Below are 16474 nucleotides of genomic sequence, written 5' to 3'. Positions count from 1 at the left end.
GGGGCGGCCGCGGGCTGGCAGAGTTAGCGCTGGGGTTCCAACGAGGCCTCTGCGTGTGCTCACAGCCAGAACTAGCTGTTGTGCATCTGGGTGCCAGTGTGGCGCTCTCTTCCGCCGGTCAGCTATCGAAGTGCCTCAGCTCGGGGATGCCTGGGCAACTACAAGTCCCACTGAGCCCTGCGCCCCGCGCCTGCCCTGATCACAGCCCCCCAGGTGGGTCCAGCTTCACCTGAGATCCAGGCATCCGGGAGCCTAAGAGGCGCTGCAGTCCTAAGGCCTCGTTATGCCGGTCCCAAACATTTTTACTGACGCCCTTTGTGCTAGCCACTGGAATAACCAGAATGACCCGGGCCCTGCCCTGTAGCGGCTGCCGGACCAGGGAACAGACCTCCAGCCGTCCTTACTGCATTCAGGAAGCTGGAATTCCGAGGGGGCAAGAGAGGATCAGTGTCTTTTCCAAGACCACACAGCTTCTGTTGTTTGAAAGTCACTAAGCTCTATTCGAGCTGGTGCCGGGAGCCAGAAAGGAGAAGAGGTGAAAGGGGATATTTAATGTGGAGGAAAAATGGGGCACTCGGTTGAACTCATCTCCCGAGTCAGCCAGACACTGTACTCCTGCAGACGCAGGTTATCATCTGTGAACAGTGGGTCGTGGTTCCTAATCCTTTTGCGGACGTTGACGCTCCAGTGATGAGAGTTACAGGGACTGGGGTGAGTCAGAAAAGGGAGTCCCCCTACACACACACACACACACACACACACACACACACATCCAAATGCAGATCCGGAACCAGAAAGTTAAGCAAGTGTCTCACAAAATGCACAACACACTGAGATCGGTACTCTCATCCCTATTTTACACCTGGATAAAACAGCCTCACAGAGGTTCATGACTTCAGGGTCACAGAGCTCTTAAGAGAGCAGTTCCTTCATTTAACCATTAGTGTAGTCCTAACTTCTTAGAAACCTAAAGGAGATGAACAACAGTGCTGGGTTGATCCTTTGTGCTCAGTAAATGTCACTGTAATTAGAACTATCATTATTGCCCAATCTTAGAGATGAGAAACCAAGATTTAGAGAAGGCAAATAAATTACCTAGGGTCTCAAAACTGGAGCCAGAATGCTGCAGACATGAACCTCATACCCTGACATGTCTACAAGACACCCAGCACCCTTGCCCCACTGATGCATCTGCACAAACTGTTCTTTTTAAAGAAGCCAAAACTTAAGGCCTCAGATACATTCAATCCTGCTCTCAACAGAGAGGATTTGTCAGGGAACCTGTCAACTTGCTCCCAGGTATTTGAGTCTCTAGGCTCAAGTCTGATACTCTGTGTTATCTGGGAGGTCTGAGTCCTAAACTGGCTCTACCAGGCTCTGCTTTCCCCTGAGGTGGTACATCAGTCTTTATCTCCTGCCAGCTCTATCCTGGGAAGGTTACTGTACCCTGCCTCTTTGGAGGAGGATTTGAGGAGCCATGCAAGAAGAGTGGAGTGCTCTGTGACCCTGAGGGAGGGAGGAAGGCAGCCTGCTGTCCAGGCTCTGAGTAGGTGGAAACCCTGGCTGGGCAGGGCCCCAGCAGGAAGTGATGACCACACCCTCCTCTTCTGGCCTCAGCCTGCCCAAGCCCCTCCCAGCTGCAAAGGAGTTCTGGAGGAGGAAGCTGGAATGTAGTAGCATCAAGTGCTTTATACTTGAAAGCATTAGGATTTGAGCCCCTCTGGCTTTCATCTGCTCTGTGTGACTTGGAGCCACCCACTAGTCCCTGAACCTCTGTGGTCTCCTCTTGCTTTTTTTTTTTTTTTTTAAGTTGTAGATGGACACAATACCTTTATTGTATTTGTTTTTATTTTTATATGGTGCTGGGGATCGAACCCAGTGTCTCACACCTCACACATGCTAGGCAAGCACTCTACCACTGAGCCACAAGGCCCCTCGTCTTGCTTTTGATTATTGAGCAAGTTGAGTAATTATGGGGGCCTTTGTTGGCATTTGCTTTGCCTGAACCAAACTTCAAGAATGTGATCCTGGGGCTGGGGATGTGGCTCAAGTGGTAGCACGCTCGTCTGGCATGCGTGCGGCCCGGGTTCGATCCTCAGCACCACATACCAACAAAGATGTTGTGTCTGCCAATAACTAAATAAATAAATAAATAAATAAATATGTTTAAAAAAAAAAAAAAAAAAGAATGTGATCCTAAGGGCTGGGGATATAGCTCAGTTGGCAGAGCACTTGCCTCGAATGCACAAGGCCCTGGGTTAGGGTTGCCTCTTAATGGCTGTGTAACATGGTGACTCATCACCTCTCACTTAAGTTTCTTCATCTGTAAAATGGGACAAACATTGGCACATAGCATTTAGTTCACTGTCAGATGATCATGTGGGATTGATCATCTGATCAATCCCACATTGCACCTGCATCTTTCCACAAACACTCAGCAAGCTACCCCCACCTTTGGTTTCTGGAGCCCACTGGCCACATTTCTGGGGCAGTGAGTTCCTGTCTCTGAACCACTTTTATTAGTAATATGAGAGTAAATAGCACTTGCCTTCAAGGGGGCAAGTGTGACGAGAAAGAGGCACATATCACTACATAGGGAGTTGTAGGCCACATCCTCACATTGTAGTTCCACCAAAGTATAGGATTTTGAAGAAAAGTTCGGATTTCTGCCTTGTATTGAAAATTTAGGATATCTGATAAATTTATGTCCCCTTTTCACGTTGCTCCAGACTGGCTTTCCTTGTGCCCAGAAAAGATATCTTATTGACCTCTGATCTTAGTTGATCTCCAAGGGACTCTGGAAATTTACTGAGGACTTCCTGGTCATGCCTAGACACAGGGGATAAATAAGAGAGTTGTACAGGGGCTGGGGTTTTGGTTTGGAGGTAGAGCACTCGCCTAGCATGCGTGAGGCACTGGATTTGATTCCCAGCACCACATACAAATAAAATATTGTGTCCACCTACAACTAAAAAATAAATGTTAAAAAAAAAAAGAGAGAGAGAGTTGTGCAGGAGAGATGATGGGGAAGAGTTTCCTGGACAAGGATGAGGGGCAAGTACAGAGCCTTTGCTTTGAGCATCCATCACCTAGTATGAGCCAGGCCCTGGACTGGTGTCTGGGCCCTGCTGGGAACAGGCTTCTGTTATTGTGATACAGTGTGACAATTCTGCTGGGAGGAAGCCAGAACAAGCCAGCAGGTTAGGGAAGGCTCAGAAGAGGTAGTCTTTGAGCTGTCCCCAAAGCTTGAACAGGATTTCGCCACAGGTGAGTAGGGGGAGTTGAGGATATATTAGACAAAAATTATGGCACAGTCAGAGGTTGGATCATGGCTGGAAAGTCCCTTTCTGAGGGTGAGAAGTGGTTAAGGTATTGTGTGGGTTTTTTGGCAAAGTCACTTTGCCTTTGTGAGTCTGAAATATTCACCTGTAAAATGAGATTGGGTCACCCCTGTGCTGCCTAACTTCCAGCAAAGGCCGACTGTTGGCACACTTAAAAGGGCTGAATCCTCTCAGCCAGCAAGAGGATTATTAAGACACGCAGTGATTGTGACAGGGCCATGTGCAAATTAAATGGCATGAGGGGAAGGTCAGGTACTAGCCCTGTGTGCATAGATGGAGGTGTTCAGTACAAGCTGGAGATATCACAAGCAGCTTCCTGAAAGAGGTGAGACGAGAGCAGAGCTTCAAAGGGCAAAAAAGAAGAATGGATTGGTAGGGATTCAGAGGGCATCCAAGACAGGTAGGGAAGGCCAGAGGGAAGCCATGGTGTGGGAGAGAGTTGAGGAGAGGTGAGCCCAAAAGGTTTGGACAGCGAGAATTTGTTAAGTACACCCCAAAGACTTAACAATGTGTCGTTGGCAGTAGGAAGTCACTGCAAACTCTGCCCCTGTTGAAGCAAGGGATGCTCTTACAGATGTAGACACCTTTAAATGTGGGGAGGGTTTTCCAACTGCTTTTATATGATGGGGAAAATTAAAAGGTTAAGATTATATGGGCGGTGAAGGAAGAACTGATGATAGGGAGCCAACTGAAGAGATCATCGTGTGAGCTGGGGTGTGTGTAGTGGTCGAGTGCTGGACAAATACAGCATTCCAGGTTACATCTGTAGCACTGTTTCAAGAACTGGGATCTTCTATTGCTTAGAGATCTGCAAATACCCTGCTGGGTACCATCTTTAGGATGTGCATCCACAGTAATACTGATTTGTTGTTGGTCTACTTGATATGTGATAAGCAAGTCTGTTCCCAAAACTTCTTTCTGGATTCTTCCAATGGACATTTCTACTGAAAAGTGATTTCCGATTTCGAGAAAACAAAAGCTTTTATTGCTTAAAAAACTTAAAACATACTCTTATATGGTAGTTTTTATTAAATTTCCCAGTAGCTTGTACTCTAGAAATTTTTTAAATGAGCAAATGTATATGTTAATATACAAAAAAAAAGTCTATCCTCCTGATTCAGTTCTCCTTGAGGACAACTGTTAATCAGTTTCCTGGATATCCTTTCAGAAATATTCTATGCAGATGTATATATCTAATTAAAGATATTGATAGTACCGTTACATCCTGTTCAGTATTTTGGATTCAATTTTTATTTTAAAATTTGAGATTATGGCTGGCTCAGTGGTAGAGTACTTGCCTAGCATGTGCAAGGGCCTGGGTTCAATCCTTAGTACCACAAAAACAAACAAACAAACAAAAAACAAATTTGGGGTTACAAAATACCCAAGCAGCGTAAAAATGAGCCCCACCCTGTAGTCCATCACACAGATTTAATAAATCATAAACTTTGCGCTCGCACTTTGTTTCGAGCTGTCCTGGAAGTAGCCCCATGGAAATATCCCTGTAGCTGTGCAGGGGTTCAGTTATTAGTTGAACGGTTGCACTCACCAGTCTTTATTAGGCTTGTCCCCAGCTCTGGGACAGCTCTAGCATATTACTGATTGTTGTTTGTTTATATAATTGATGTGTTATGCTGCATTTTGTATGATGTCTCTCTGGGGAGGCATCCAGGCAAAGGATAACAAGGCTTGGCTTTGGTTCAAATGCCTGTCCCCCACACTTACCAGTTCTGTGATGTGGGGCGAGTGAAGGCTCATGCGCATGCAACCCCGCCCCTAAGGTGCTGGGGATCAAACCCAGGGCCTGGCACATGCTAGGCTAGCGCATCCTCAACCCAGGTTAGGTATTTATTAATCTTCATTTTCCTCATCTGTAAAATGGGATGATTGTCATAATCTCTCGTTTTATAGCTGCTGGGAGGGATAGAAAATTTAAGTATGGAAGCGTGACACAAAACTTCCTCGCCCAGCCAAAAGTAACTAGTGCCTGGTGACTCCAGTTTAATCTTAAACTACAATCTGTTCCCCACCCCTTTCCCGTGGTCACGTTGGGGGCGGGGCGGCTAATTATCTCTGTGACGTCAACGCGCGCAGGACCAATCTCCCCACCTGGTAGACGTTAGCTCGTTTGCATGGATCGCCCCTCATTGGTCTGTTGGGCAATCTAGGCCGTCCCACTAAATTAAAGGGGCCGCACAGTATAAACAAGGAGATGTGGGGCGACCGGATCATGATGTCATCGCGGTGCTGCAGCTCTTGGAGGTGACGTCATTCTGGGAAGGTTGCTGGTCCGGGGCTGTTGAAGCATCCTAAGTACTCGATCCGGCTGTCCCTGTCCCATTGGAGGTCAGCCCCATTGCACTTCAGTGTCCGAAGCGGCACCTGGTCCCCAAGGAGGTGACCATGACACAGTAAGTCCGGGCTGCGGCTCTGCTGGCGGGACTCATTTCTCCCGCAGGGAAACTAAGCCTCAGAAACGCGAGTAGTTAGCGAGTTTGCATAGCATGTTTGAGTTGCTGCTCATCGGTCTTGTGCACCCCGAGGTCTTCAGCTTTTTATCAGGCTCTGTTGCCCCGCCCCTTGCCTTTAACAGTGGCTGCTGCGGTCGCTTTAAGTGCGAAGGTGGAAGCAAATAAGAGATTAAAAAAAAAAAATCTTGTCTTTCAAGATGGCGGTCCGCCAGTCACGTGCCTGGCTGCGATGAGTGATTGGCTTTCTGGGCTGCCGTGGGGAGGAGCCCCTGGCGTGGGGCGGGACCGCCGCAGGCTTGCAGCCGGCTACTGTTTGCCTAAATCTCCCGGCGCGCCCCCGCGAGNAGGCTTGCAGGCCCGGATACTGTTTGCCTAAATCTCCCGGCGCGACCCCCGCGAGCCCCCCTCCCACCCGGCGCGCGACCCCGCCGCTTCGAATGTTGTGAATCAAATGTGGGGTTTGTTACATTCCGCTGCCGCCGCGGCCAGTTCTTAAAGGGCCAGCCGCCGGCAGCCGCGCAAACCAACTGCGTCCTGCGCGTCCCTCGGCTCCCCTAGGGCCTGGGCCAAGAAAGACCGACCGCGCGTGGGCCTCGCGAGGCGGACGCCGTCCGGCGGACAACAAAGAGAGAGGGCCCCGGAAGGAGCCGGGCTGCCCCCGGACTGGGGGGTGGGGAGGGGAGCACATTGTTCCGCAGGGCGGGGACTCTTAAAGGGTCCAGGCAGCATCCCCCCCGCCCCCCTGCCCGGCCTAGCCTTTCTAGATCGCGAACAAAGGAGTCACCGTGTGGCCGGGCGGCCTAAGGTGAGTCAGGGCCAAGGCCCATAACTCCCGATTCCCGCACCCCTGAAACTCAGTTTCTTTCCCTGGGGAATGGGGTTAGTGATCCAGCTGGCTCTGCAGGGGTTAATCACGGGCGGTAGGGACTGGGAGCAGCGAGACCCCTGAGATCAGGGAAGCCCCCCTGCGCCCTCCAAGGCCGGGCCGGATCTCCCCTCTCCAGAGGTAGAGCGCTGCGGTTGGAGAGGAAGGAGCCGCCCCCTCCCCCTGCGGCCGCCACTTCCTTTGTTGTTGCTTTTGTCTCACGCCGAGCACATGGTCCAGGATCCTCGGCTCTTAAAGTCACAGCGCTCCGGCCCCGGCGCTGCAGTCGGGCCTCCCGCCCCTACTGTCCTTCTGAGCGTGGCACAAAGGAATAGGAAAGAGACGCGGGAGGCCCCGCTCGGGGCAGGTATCCGAGTCTCAGATCTCTACCCCATCCCCAGGGATGGCTGTGGAAGGTTCCTGGAGCCCCACGACTTGCGCCTGGCCAGATCTGGAGAGGAGCCTGCCCCTTAGGGACCCGGGCTTTCCTCCCCCTTCTAATATGACCTCCAGTTTTCTTGTCCCCTGCGGCCTTTGGGTGGCATTCCGGGGAAGAGAGATTTCTACCCCATTTACAGTTGGGGCTGCTGAGACTTTCAGAAGCTAAGGGATTTCCTTGACCAAGGTCACCCAGAGAGTATGAACTAGCCAAAGACTTATGGCCCCGCGTGTGGTGGTCCCGCCTTCAACCGCCTCCAGGCACCACACGTTGGAGAGCTACTCTTTGGAGTGGGGGTGGGGCAGGAAAGTAGGGTAGGGGCTTCTGTTCCTGCCTGAGTTTACTCATTCTCCTAGGGTCTGATTTGCTCATCTGCAAAAGGGTGTCTTTCCTGCAAGCAGACCCCAGGTCCAAAAGGCTTGGGCTCCTTAAGCAAGGGTCAGGGTATCTGCATGGGGCCATGGACTGAGGGAGTTGGCTGACAGGGAAGTGGGTGGATGTGGGAGTGTCAGTGCAAAGTGAGATACCTGCTTCTAGGCAAGGTTGGATTTAGAAAGGGGACAGTCAATCCATTTACACTAACGTTTTTGAAAGCAGAGCGTTAGTGTGGAAAGGCAGAGCAGTTAAGCTGGCCACCCTTGCTGTTTGACCTTGAGCAAGTTGCTACCTCCAACTCGGCCTCACTGGTTTCTCTCCACAACAATGCTACTCACAGGTGCCTGAAAGACAGTGCTTTCTCAGCCTCTTTTACGGCTTGGAACAAAATCTTCCTTGGGCTATTGATGCCAGTGAGAGAAAGGAATTGAGAGAGTCTGAGCATAGGGAGCCAGTGAGGACCAATTGTGTTCCTCAGGTTTTGTGGCCTATATCAAGTTTCTTCCTTTCTCTGGGCCTCAGTTTTGTCAACTGTGCAGTGGGTGTGTCCCCTTTGCTGCCTGTGTTCCTTGTGCTTAAAGTAGTGCCCTCTTTCTGCTTGGGGTTTGGGGATGGAGGTCACTGTATCTTATTTTCTGATAATGATCATTCACACCCAAACTGAGTTCAAACTTTACAAATCACTTGTACTGCAGTCCTTGAGGAGCCTTGGGAGGCAGTTAGTGGGTTGTTCCCCTTTTAAAGATAAGAAAGCTAAAGCTCAGAAAAGGGGAAGCCATGTACCTAAAGTCTTCAACCAAGACTCCAGCAAGAAGCTGGGGGTGTTAGGTATGGGGCTGTGATGGCTGACGCTGTCTGTCTGCTGGTCTGGTTTCTCAGCTCCTTACTTACCTTTCCTGAGGACTAGGTGCCTTTGTCGGAGGTCTGGCCATGGAGCAGATTCCCACAGACCGGTCTTTGTGGGATTAGCACCCATGAGCAGTTGAGGCCACTGGCCACTACTGAATTGATGGCTAAACATGGGTGCTTTATGGTCAAACTGGGTCATGCCTCAGTGTCCTTACCTCCAAAGGTTGTATGGGGACTCATCAAATTGGCACATGAGAAATGTTATAATTCTTATTGTTACTATTTCTCATTGGCAGAACTGTGGCTCCCTAGATCTCTGGAATCAGCTAGAGCAGAAGTTCCAAACCTGACTGTGCCATAGAAATTGCTAGGGAATTTGATAAAATGTAGGTGCCCATGTTCCCTGAACCTCCAAAGAGGGTCTGGAATGGGCCAAGAGTTTGTTGCTTCAGTTATCTGTGTCTCCCTTGGCCCTTGTTTGCTTGGTAGATGGATAGCAGGAAATAGGAGGGCTATGTATATACATGTGTGGTAAGGATGTGCCCATGCCCAGAGTTCACAAACACTGTCGTCTATGGTGGGCAGGCAGAAAATGGGCTAGAGTGGCTTGGAGAGCACATGAGGAAGGCGTGCAGAAATAAGGCCCAGTGGGACCGAGTTTCTCACTTTTCTCCCCTCCCCTGAGAGGTTGTTTTTGTAATCTCCTGGTTTTTAATCACTGGCACTAATATCATCACTGCCAGACTATGTGGCCTTGGACCTGTGTGTTTGACTTTCTTCAGTGCACATTTATAACACCTGCCCTGTGCTAGACACAGAGTGGTCACTGCACCCTGTCCATACCCTCCTCTGAGTGCCATAGCTCTTGAGTTAGGGGAGAAATGTGAATTCCAACCTATATACCTCCTGCCTGTGTGGCTTCAGCCAGGCACTATCTGTGAAGTGGAGGTAATAATTCCTAGGAAGGCTCATTTTCAGAATTAGGGCCCAAGCTTGTAGAGCCCAGCACTGAGGAAATGGTTCTTGTAGCTATTGGCAGGAAGAAACAAGATGTTGAACTGACAGTTAACACCAGTTCCCTGGCTGTGTTATTGACAAATAAGGAGGTGACATTTCAAGTTGGGTCTCAAGGATGTATTGGAAAATTGTTAAATGGAGAAGCGGTAGAGGGGGTTTCCCTGTGGCAGGAACAGCAAAGGGCTGACCCTGTTTGATGTACTCTTCAACTTTGCAGGACCTGACAGGTTCTAGAGCTTTCCCTGCCAGGGCCTTATCCCAACCTATGAAGTTAATGAATGGAAGCCTGGGATTGAGCCAAGTCCCTCAGCTTCCCCCACCTGGGCCCCCTCTCTGACTCTGGGGAGGAGGTCCCGCCCCGCCCACTCTTTCTCAACTTCCTCTCTCAGGGTCTTGCTTCCCTTTTTTCCTTAGTAGGCCCCACGTTCCACTTTGGGGGCTGTGTTAGGACCCCCCACTTTTCCCCAGAACAAGGACCTATGCCAGACCCAATAAGCTATCAGTAACCACTCAGATGCAGGAACAGGCTTGTAGTGGCCCCTGTCCTAGCTTTAATGCTTACTGTGGGGTCTAGGGCCAGTCCTTTCCTCTTGCTGATCCTTGGTTTTTCTCCTCTGCCAAATGCTCTAACAATACCTTTCTTGAAGAGTAGATAGATTTAAGTCACACTGGGGTGGCACTGTGGGAACTGGTCAAGGAAAGAAAACACTGCTTTGCCTGGAGCTGAAAACCCCCAATGGCAGAAAACAGGTTGGAACCTCTTACCTGGTGATAGTGGGAGGAGAACTGGGTTCCAGGTCTCTTTGGGATCCCTTCTGAGCCAGCCAAATGGAAGGGAGGGTGTTTGGAGGCCAAGCTGCAGCCCATGGCAAAAGGAAAGGGAAGGTCCTGCCCAAGTCCTCATACCAGGGGTCAGTACCCAGGAGCCCTGTCCATTAGGATCCTTGCTGGAACCAGCTGGCCCCAACAAGTGTTAGCCAGAACTCTGAGGGGACTTGATGCCATTTCACAGAGCTGGAAGCTGAGGCCTACTTCCTTACAGGCAGAGCCTGTCCGTAATCTGTCATCCCTGGCCCCCAGGGTCCAGAGCAGGCCACTCTGAGGGTGCACATGGAGCCCAGGAGCATAATGAATATCACTGGCCCCTGCAGACATATTGCAGTGATTCGATTGAGTCTCCCCAGCCTGTAATGGGGCCAGTGACTGGACTTATCCACACCTCAGTATCTTTGCCTCCTAGGGTTGTGAGCCCTGGCCTAGCCCCTCCAACCCACTGTTCCCCTGATGCGACCATGGGCTCTGGCAGTGACTAGGTGGCCACCCTCTATCCCTGTGGGTCAGCGGCGATTCTCTGCAGGACCTAGCAGCACTCCAGGCCAGCTCTGGGGAAGGTAAGAGGGAATCTCCCAGGCCTGGTATTGAGGTGGCCAGCTTGACTAGGGCCTGGGGTTCCAGAGGGGTGGGGCCCAGGGTCCCAAGCTATCTTCCCTCCCCAGTGGGTGTACAACCCTGGCTTCTCTCCCTGCTCTGTGAATGAGTGGCACCCCTTCAGTCCTATGGGGCCTCCTCTCTGTGGTGCAGCCCCAGCCACGAGGGCCCCCTGGCCAGCCCACCTGCCCAGGATGAGCGCTTACCCTCCCAGCAGCCGCTGCCCCGACCACCACACCTCTTCTTAGAGGAGCACCGAGCCTCGGCTCCTGCCGGCGGGAGCCCACGAATGCTGCACCCAGCCACCCAGCAGAGCCCGTTCATGGTTGATCTCCACGAACAGGTAGGCACAACACTTGCCCACTCCCCCAGCCTTTGACAAACCAGTCTTAAGAAGCAAAGGCTACAAAACCCTGATTTCATCTTGCTTAACTCATTACATGGTTGTGGGAGACATTATTAGCCTTGTTTTACAGGTAGGTAAACTGAGGCCCAAACAAAGGCAGGGCTTTCCCTGGGGCCACAGAGTGAATGACTGAAAGAGATAGGTACCCTTCCTGAATTCCTAGAGGTCCTTCCCTGGGGTCCCTGGGCCAGGGAATAGTCTGGTCTGTAATTGGGTAGGTCCCTAGCTGAGAAGGGACAGGAACCTGGGAGTTGAGCCTGGCAGGACTTTTTCTCCTGAGGGTAATCTGAGTGGTGGGGCCTCCCTATAGTTCCCTGGCTCTCTCTCTACTCACAGGTGCACCAGGGACCTGTCCCTCTGTCCTACACAGTCACCACAGTGACCACCCAAGGCTTCCCCTTGCCTACAAGCCAACACATCCCTGGCTGCAGTGCCCAGCAGCTCCCAGCATGCTCCGTGATGTTCAGTGGGCAGCACTACCCCCTCTGCTGCCTCCCACCCCCGGTGAGTGGGTGCTTTCTTCTCCTACCCTCACCCCGGTTTCAAGCAGCTATCTTCCCCAGGACAGCTACGCAGCAACCCTGAACTGAGCTGAGCTTCCCGTGTTCCCCCAGGCTGTCACGGTTCCAGTCCGTAATCCTGAAAAGAAGTATCAAAGCATGCTCACTGGTAGTGATAGAGCGTTTCAGGTTCAGGGACCTCCCTGTACCCAGTGTCTTACATTGGCAGAGGTGCTAGAGTGAAGGCTGTGGGTCTTTAAAATACTATGTCCTCCTGGGAGCCTAAGACAGAGATGGGACTTCTAGATCCACTGAGGCTACTGGGTTTGTATTACAATGAGGATCTTTAGCTGGATGGAATAGCCTGTGGCCCTCATCACAAATTAAGGCCTAGCCCAGAACCTTCTCCAGCCTCCCCCTCCCCTTACCCCTCTCTCAGCAGCTGATCCAGGCGTGCACCATGCAACAGCTCCCTGTGCCCTACCAGACCTACCCCCACCTCATCTCCAGTGACCACTACATCCTGCACCCGCCACCGCCAGCCCCTCCACCCCAGCCCGCCCACATGGCGCCTCTTGGGCAGTTTGTATCACTGCAGACCCAGCACCCCCGTATGGTGAGTCTTGGTGTTGTGTCTGTGCTAGAGGGGGAGAGTAGAGGGGAGGGTTGGGCATGTGAGTCTTGGGGTTGGGTCTGTGCTAGAGGGGGGAGAGTGGTGGGGAGGGTTGGGCATTTCTTTTATCACTTCTGTGACTTACCACCCCTACCACTTCTAGCCCTTGCAGCGGCTCGATAATGATGTAGACCTGCGTGGGGAACAGCACCCCTTGGGTGGCTTCACTTATTCCACCTCTGCCCCAGGCCCAGCCTTATCCCCCTCAGTACCCCTACACTACCTGCCCCATGATCCATTGCACCAGGAGCTGTCTTTTGGGATGGTAAGTGCCAGCCCCACCTCCCATCCGGGCTCTGGGGCATTCAGGAAGCGGCCTGCAGGCTGACCTATGTCCGGTCCCCCTCTTGCAGTCATATTCCCACATGGTGCCACGAAGACTGAGCACCCAGAGATACCGCCTGCAACAGCCACTGCCCCCACCGCCACCGCCACCGCCGCCAGCACCTTATTACCCAAGCTTCCTGCCCTACTTCCTGTAAGTACCAGCACATCTGCCCCAGAGCTGTGATACCCCATTGTCCTGGAGACCTTAGGTCCTCCGAAGCCATCTAGTATCCCCAGCAAGCCACATCCACACAACGCTCTGTTGAGTTCCCATCCTAGAACAAGCATCAGGGTCCCCGTTGTAAACTGTGCAGAGCTGTGGACTTTTCATGGAAGAATTAGAGGAGCAGTTCTGTGCTCTTCCCGCCCCCACCCCATGTTAACCTTGACTTTGGGACCCCATACCTTCCTTCTCTAGCTCGATGCTGCCAATGTCACCAACAGCGATGGGGCCCACCATCAGCCTGGATCTGGATGTGGATGATGTGGAAATGGAGAACTATGAGGTTCCGTGGCTTCCCGTGCTGGGAGGTGGGGTTTGGGAGACCTCCAGCCCTGAGTGCTACTGACCCTCCCCTTCTGCCTTTATCTAGGCCCTTCTGAACCTGGCCGAGCGGCTGGGAGATGCCAAGCCCAGAGGCCTCACCAAAGCAGACATAGAGCAGCTCCCATCTTACCGCTTTAACCCAGACAGCCATCAGTCAGAGCAGACACTGTGAGTGCCATACCACCATCTTTTGCCCCTGAACAACTGGGCTGCAGTTGAGAGTCCCTTCAAGGAGAATTATACTCTGATGAGCCTTCCCTCAGCCATCATTGTGCAGCCAAGTGACACTGTGCTCCTCTCCAGGTGTGTGGTCTGCTTCAGTGACTTTGAGGCGCGGCAGCTACTCCGAGTCCTCCCCTGCAACCATGAGTTCCACACCAAGTGTGTCGACAAGTGGTTGAAGGTACTGTGGCCCCAGGTATTCCTCCCATGGTGAGGGGCAGGGCAAGCCTAGAGAACTTCTCTTCTTGTCCCTGCCATCATCCAGAAGTTCTGGCTCCGGGGACCAAGTCCTCACCAGGCAGCTGAACATAAAGGGGTGGGACGGAGGACAAGTGAGAGTGAATCCTGACTTGCTGCTGCTCCCCTAGGCTAACCGGACATGTCCCATTTGCCGAGCTGATGCCTCCGAGGTGCCCAGGGAGGCTGAGTGAAGCCCCACAGCTGCCCACGAGAACCCTGCCCGAAGCTCTGGAAACTCGGGGGGACCCAGGGAGGACGGGGAGGGAATGGCCCAGGCCTGCCCCTTCATTCCCACCTGCATCTCCAGAGCTGGTGCCAGGGTCCTCCCTGTGAGAAGCCCCTGCAATAAGCCCCTGCATTTGCCAAGCTCCAAAGACTACTTCCCCGATCTGCCTGCCTGTCTGCCCGCCAAGGAGCTGCCTGGGTATCCCCAGCTCAGTCTCCCTCCTGTTCACCCTCGGGTCCTTCTTTTTCCTGCTGGCACTGAGAGCCAGGGGTCTGCTCCCCTCTTACGGCTGATAGAGATCCTTGGCCCCAGGATGGGCAACGGGCTCGCCGTCCTGGGTCATCTTGTCTCTTGCGCTGAGCGGTGTGCTCTCTGCCCAGGGGCACTGCCAGGCATGTGGACAGACGGTGGTATGAGACTATTTCCTAGGACCTGGAACTGAGTCCCCCTGCTTGACTCGGGCAGCCAGCTCTGTACAGGTTGCTCTGCAGGGTGTATCTGTGTGTCTCAAGGACCCTCGCCACAGGCGCAGTGATATTCCAGCCCCGTCTCCAGGCTGGAGGACAGCCCAGACAGCCCTCCTGAGCAAATGGGAGACAGGCCCAAGCTGGGACACACTGGGCAGGGTCCCTGTACTCCTGGTGGCTGCCCCTCCACCAGCTACGGGGTCAGATCCATGCCCAATCTTCTCCCCTGTTTTGCATGAATGTGAGGAGCAGCAGTTTTTGTTTATTCATTTGGCCCAAAAATGCGTGTAGGATTTGGGGGTGTGGATATTTAAGACATTTTTTTTTCCTTTTGGTTTAATGGTAGGGGGTGGGGTATGGGGACCAACCAGGACCTAATGCCCAGGGGGCAGAGAAGGGTCGAGTGGTGCCGCCCAGCCTGCTTGCATGTGTGCGGCTGGGGCTGGGCTGGGCGGCTGGCAGTCATGGGGCAGGGTTGGGGGGGGTCTGTGCTCAGCTGATAACTGCCATGCACTGTACTGCACACGTCCCTAGAGCCTACTGGGACCGTACGCTTTTCAGGGCATTTCTCCCTCTCCAGCCATGGCCCGTCTCCCACCTGCCTGGGTGAGTCTCCTTCAAGGAATCCCAGGAGGATGGGGACCAGGGAGGGTATGGACCTCCACCTCCAGGGGACCCCTCCCAGCCTGATCCCTGCCCTCCAAGGTCTGGAGGAGGCCCCTGTAGGGTCTGGCTGAGCTCCCCACCTTCCTTCTCTGATCCTGTTCTTTCCTCTCTTACCCTCAGCTGGGGTTGCTGCCCTGAACGAACCGCGTGTGGGGCCGGCACATCCTAGCAGGTAGCCCTTGGCGCCTGCTGCCTCAGGGATGCTCCAACCACCCTCGTTCTCCCCGCAGCTGCCCTGGCTCCCTGCCTCCCACCTGCCCCAGCCTGCCACGGGACCTGTCAGCCTGGTCCTACCCCCATGGAGAACCCAAAGTCTTACTGTATATAACTCCAGGTGACGTTTCTATATTTATAGCAGTGTTGAAAACCCACGTGTTTTACACAAAGAACCACCCTTTCCAAAACCCCCCTCCCTTCCCACCCCAACAAAAGGTTTTCCAAACCCTTACCATTCCTGGGGCAGGCGGAAACAGGCTCACAGATTGTGTGTTGGCTGCAGCAATGATTCCAACAGCAGCTACTGGGGGGGAAACAACATTTTTTTTTTTTTTTAATCATCATAAAAAAAGATTTATGAAACAATTATTTAGGATGTTTGTGATTTGCCGACCTTGCTATAGATGCCATGTTACCAATGATTTCCTGTGGTGGGGGCTTGTCATTGTTTACTCTTTTATTTACCAACTTCTGGCCTAGGCATGACAGTGGGCACCTTCCCCCAGCCCTGGCTGGGCCCAGCGCCTGTGTTCTGTGTTAGAAAGGTTTTATATATATATAGTAACATATATATATATATATATATATATAATTTCGGGGGCCCTGTTCCTTGCACATTTTACAGTTACCTCATTTTTCCCATGTATGTATTTGAGAAAATGCTAATATATAGAGAAAAAAAATGGTTCTTAAAGCTTAAATGTGTGGTTTTTTCCATTCCATTGGATTCACATTGGTTTGTAGCATTTAACATAACTAGTATGTTGTATTATATATATGTGTATACTGATTGAAATTTTTAACAGATTTGTACTTTTTTTAAAATGAAAGTTGGTAGTTCTGCTTGACCAAGTAGTGCAATCATTATTTTTTTTAATATTGTTGCTGATTTCAGAGGGATATTCACTAATAAATGTATGATGTATACCAAGTATCCACCAAGCTGCCTTTGGCTACCTGTGTTCGTTGGTGAGAAGTGGCGGATGATGTCAAGCTGAGGGTGTGGATGCGGGGACAAAGATGATCTGGGGGTGTAGAAGAGGTTGTTTTCTGCTGTGGAACTTTAGGGTAGTCAGCAGCACCTCATCAAGAGTGGCCTGCCAAGTCAGTTTAGTGATTACTTTTCCTGGGCACCTGTCTCAAATGTGAATTAGGTGAGATTCTGTTGGCAAGTAACAGGATTCCTTCTACCTAATTTG

The 16474-nt window shown here is 51.9% G+C and overlaps 1 protein-coding gene across 7 annotated transcripts; it reads left to right on the top strand.

Moving 5' to 3' along the window:
- Positions 1 to 16217, top strand: Rnf44 (ring finger protein 44). Of its 7 annotated transcripts, none has more exons than XM_015488516.2 (11): positions 1 to 213; positions 10598 to 10748; positions 10939 to 11128; positions 11528 to 11695; positions 12131 to 12307; positions 12468 to 12629; positions 12718 to 12842; positions 13110 to 13197; positions 13285 to 13406; positions 13542 to 13641; positions 13829 to 16217. In XM_015488516.2, exons 2-11 carry the CDS (start codon positions 10642 to 10644, stop codon positions 13889 to 13891), a joined length of 1302 nt encoding a protein of 433 aa, XP_015344002.1. In that variant the 5' UTR covers positions 1 to 213; positions 10598 to 10641; the 3' UTR covers positions 13892 to 16217. The 7 variants fall into 7 exon arrangements, with proteins under 7 accessions (XP_015344002.1, XP_015344001.1, XP_048648241.1 ...); XM_015488515.2 differs by lacking the exon at positions 1 to 213 and adding an exon at positions 4935 to 5752; XM_048792284.1 differs by lacking the exon at positions 1 to 213 and adding an exon at positions 6185 to 6617 and having other exon boundaries at positions 15180 to 16217.
- Positions 16218 to 16474: the final 257 nt, after the last annotated feature.

Source organism: Marmota marmota, unplaced genomic scaffold (assembly GCF_001458135.2).
Source record: "Marmota marmota marmota unplaced genomic scaffold, marMar, whole genome shotgun sequence".
Classification (NCBI taxonomy): domain Eukaryota; kingdom Metazoa; phylum Chordata; class Mammalia; order Rodentia; family Sciuridae; genus Marmota; species Marmota marmota.
The sequence above is the reverse complement of the archived record's forward strand: the minus strand, read 5'-3'. Positions and strand labels throughout refer to the sequence as shown.

Excerpts from the sequence above, each read along its gene's own strand:
- Rnf44 (XM_015488516.2), top strand. The coding sequence starts at position 10,642 with ATGCGACCATGGGCTCTGGCAGTGACTAGGTGGCCACCCTCTATCCCT. Across the intron at positions 12,630-12,717 it reads AGGAGCTGTCTTTTGGGATG|TCATATTCCCACATGGTGCC; the intron begins GTAAGTGCCAGC and ends CCCCTCTTGCAG. Across the intron at positions 13,642-13,828 it reads GTGTCGACAAGTGGTTGAAG|GCTAACCGGACATGTCCCAT; the intron begins GTACTGTGGCCC and ends CTGCTCCCCTAG.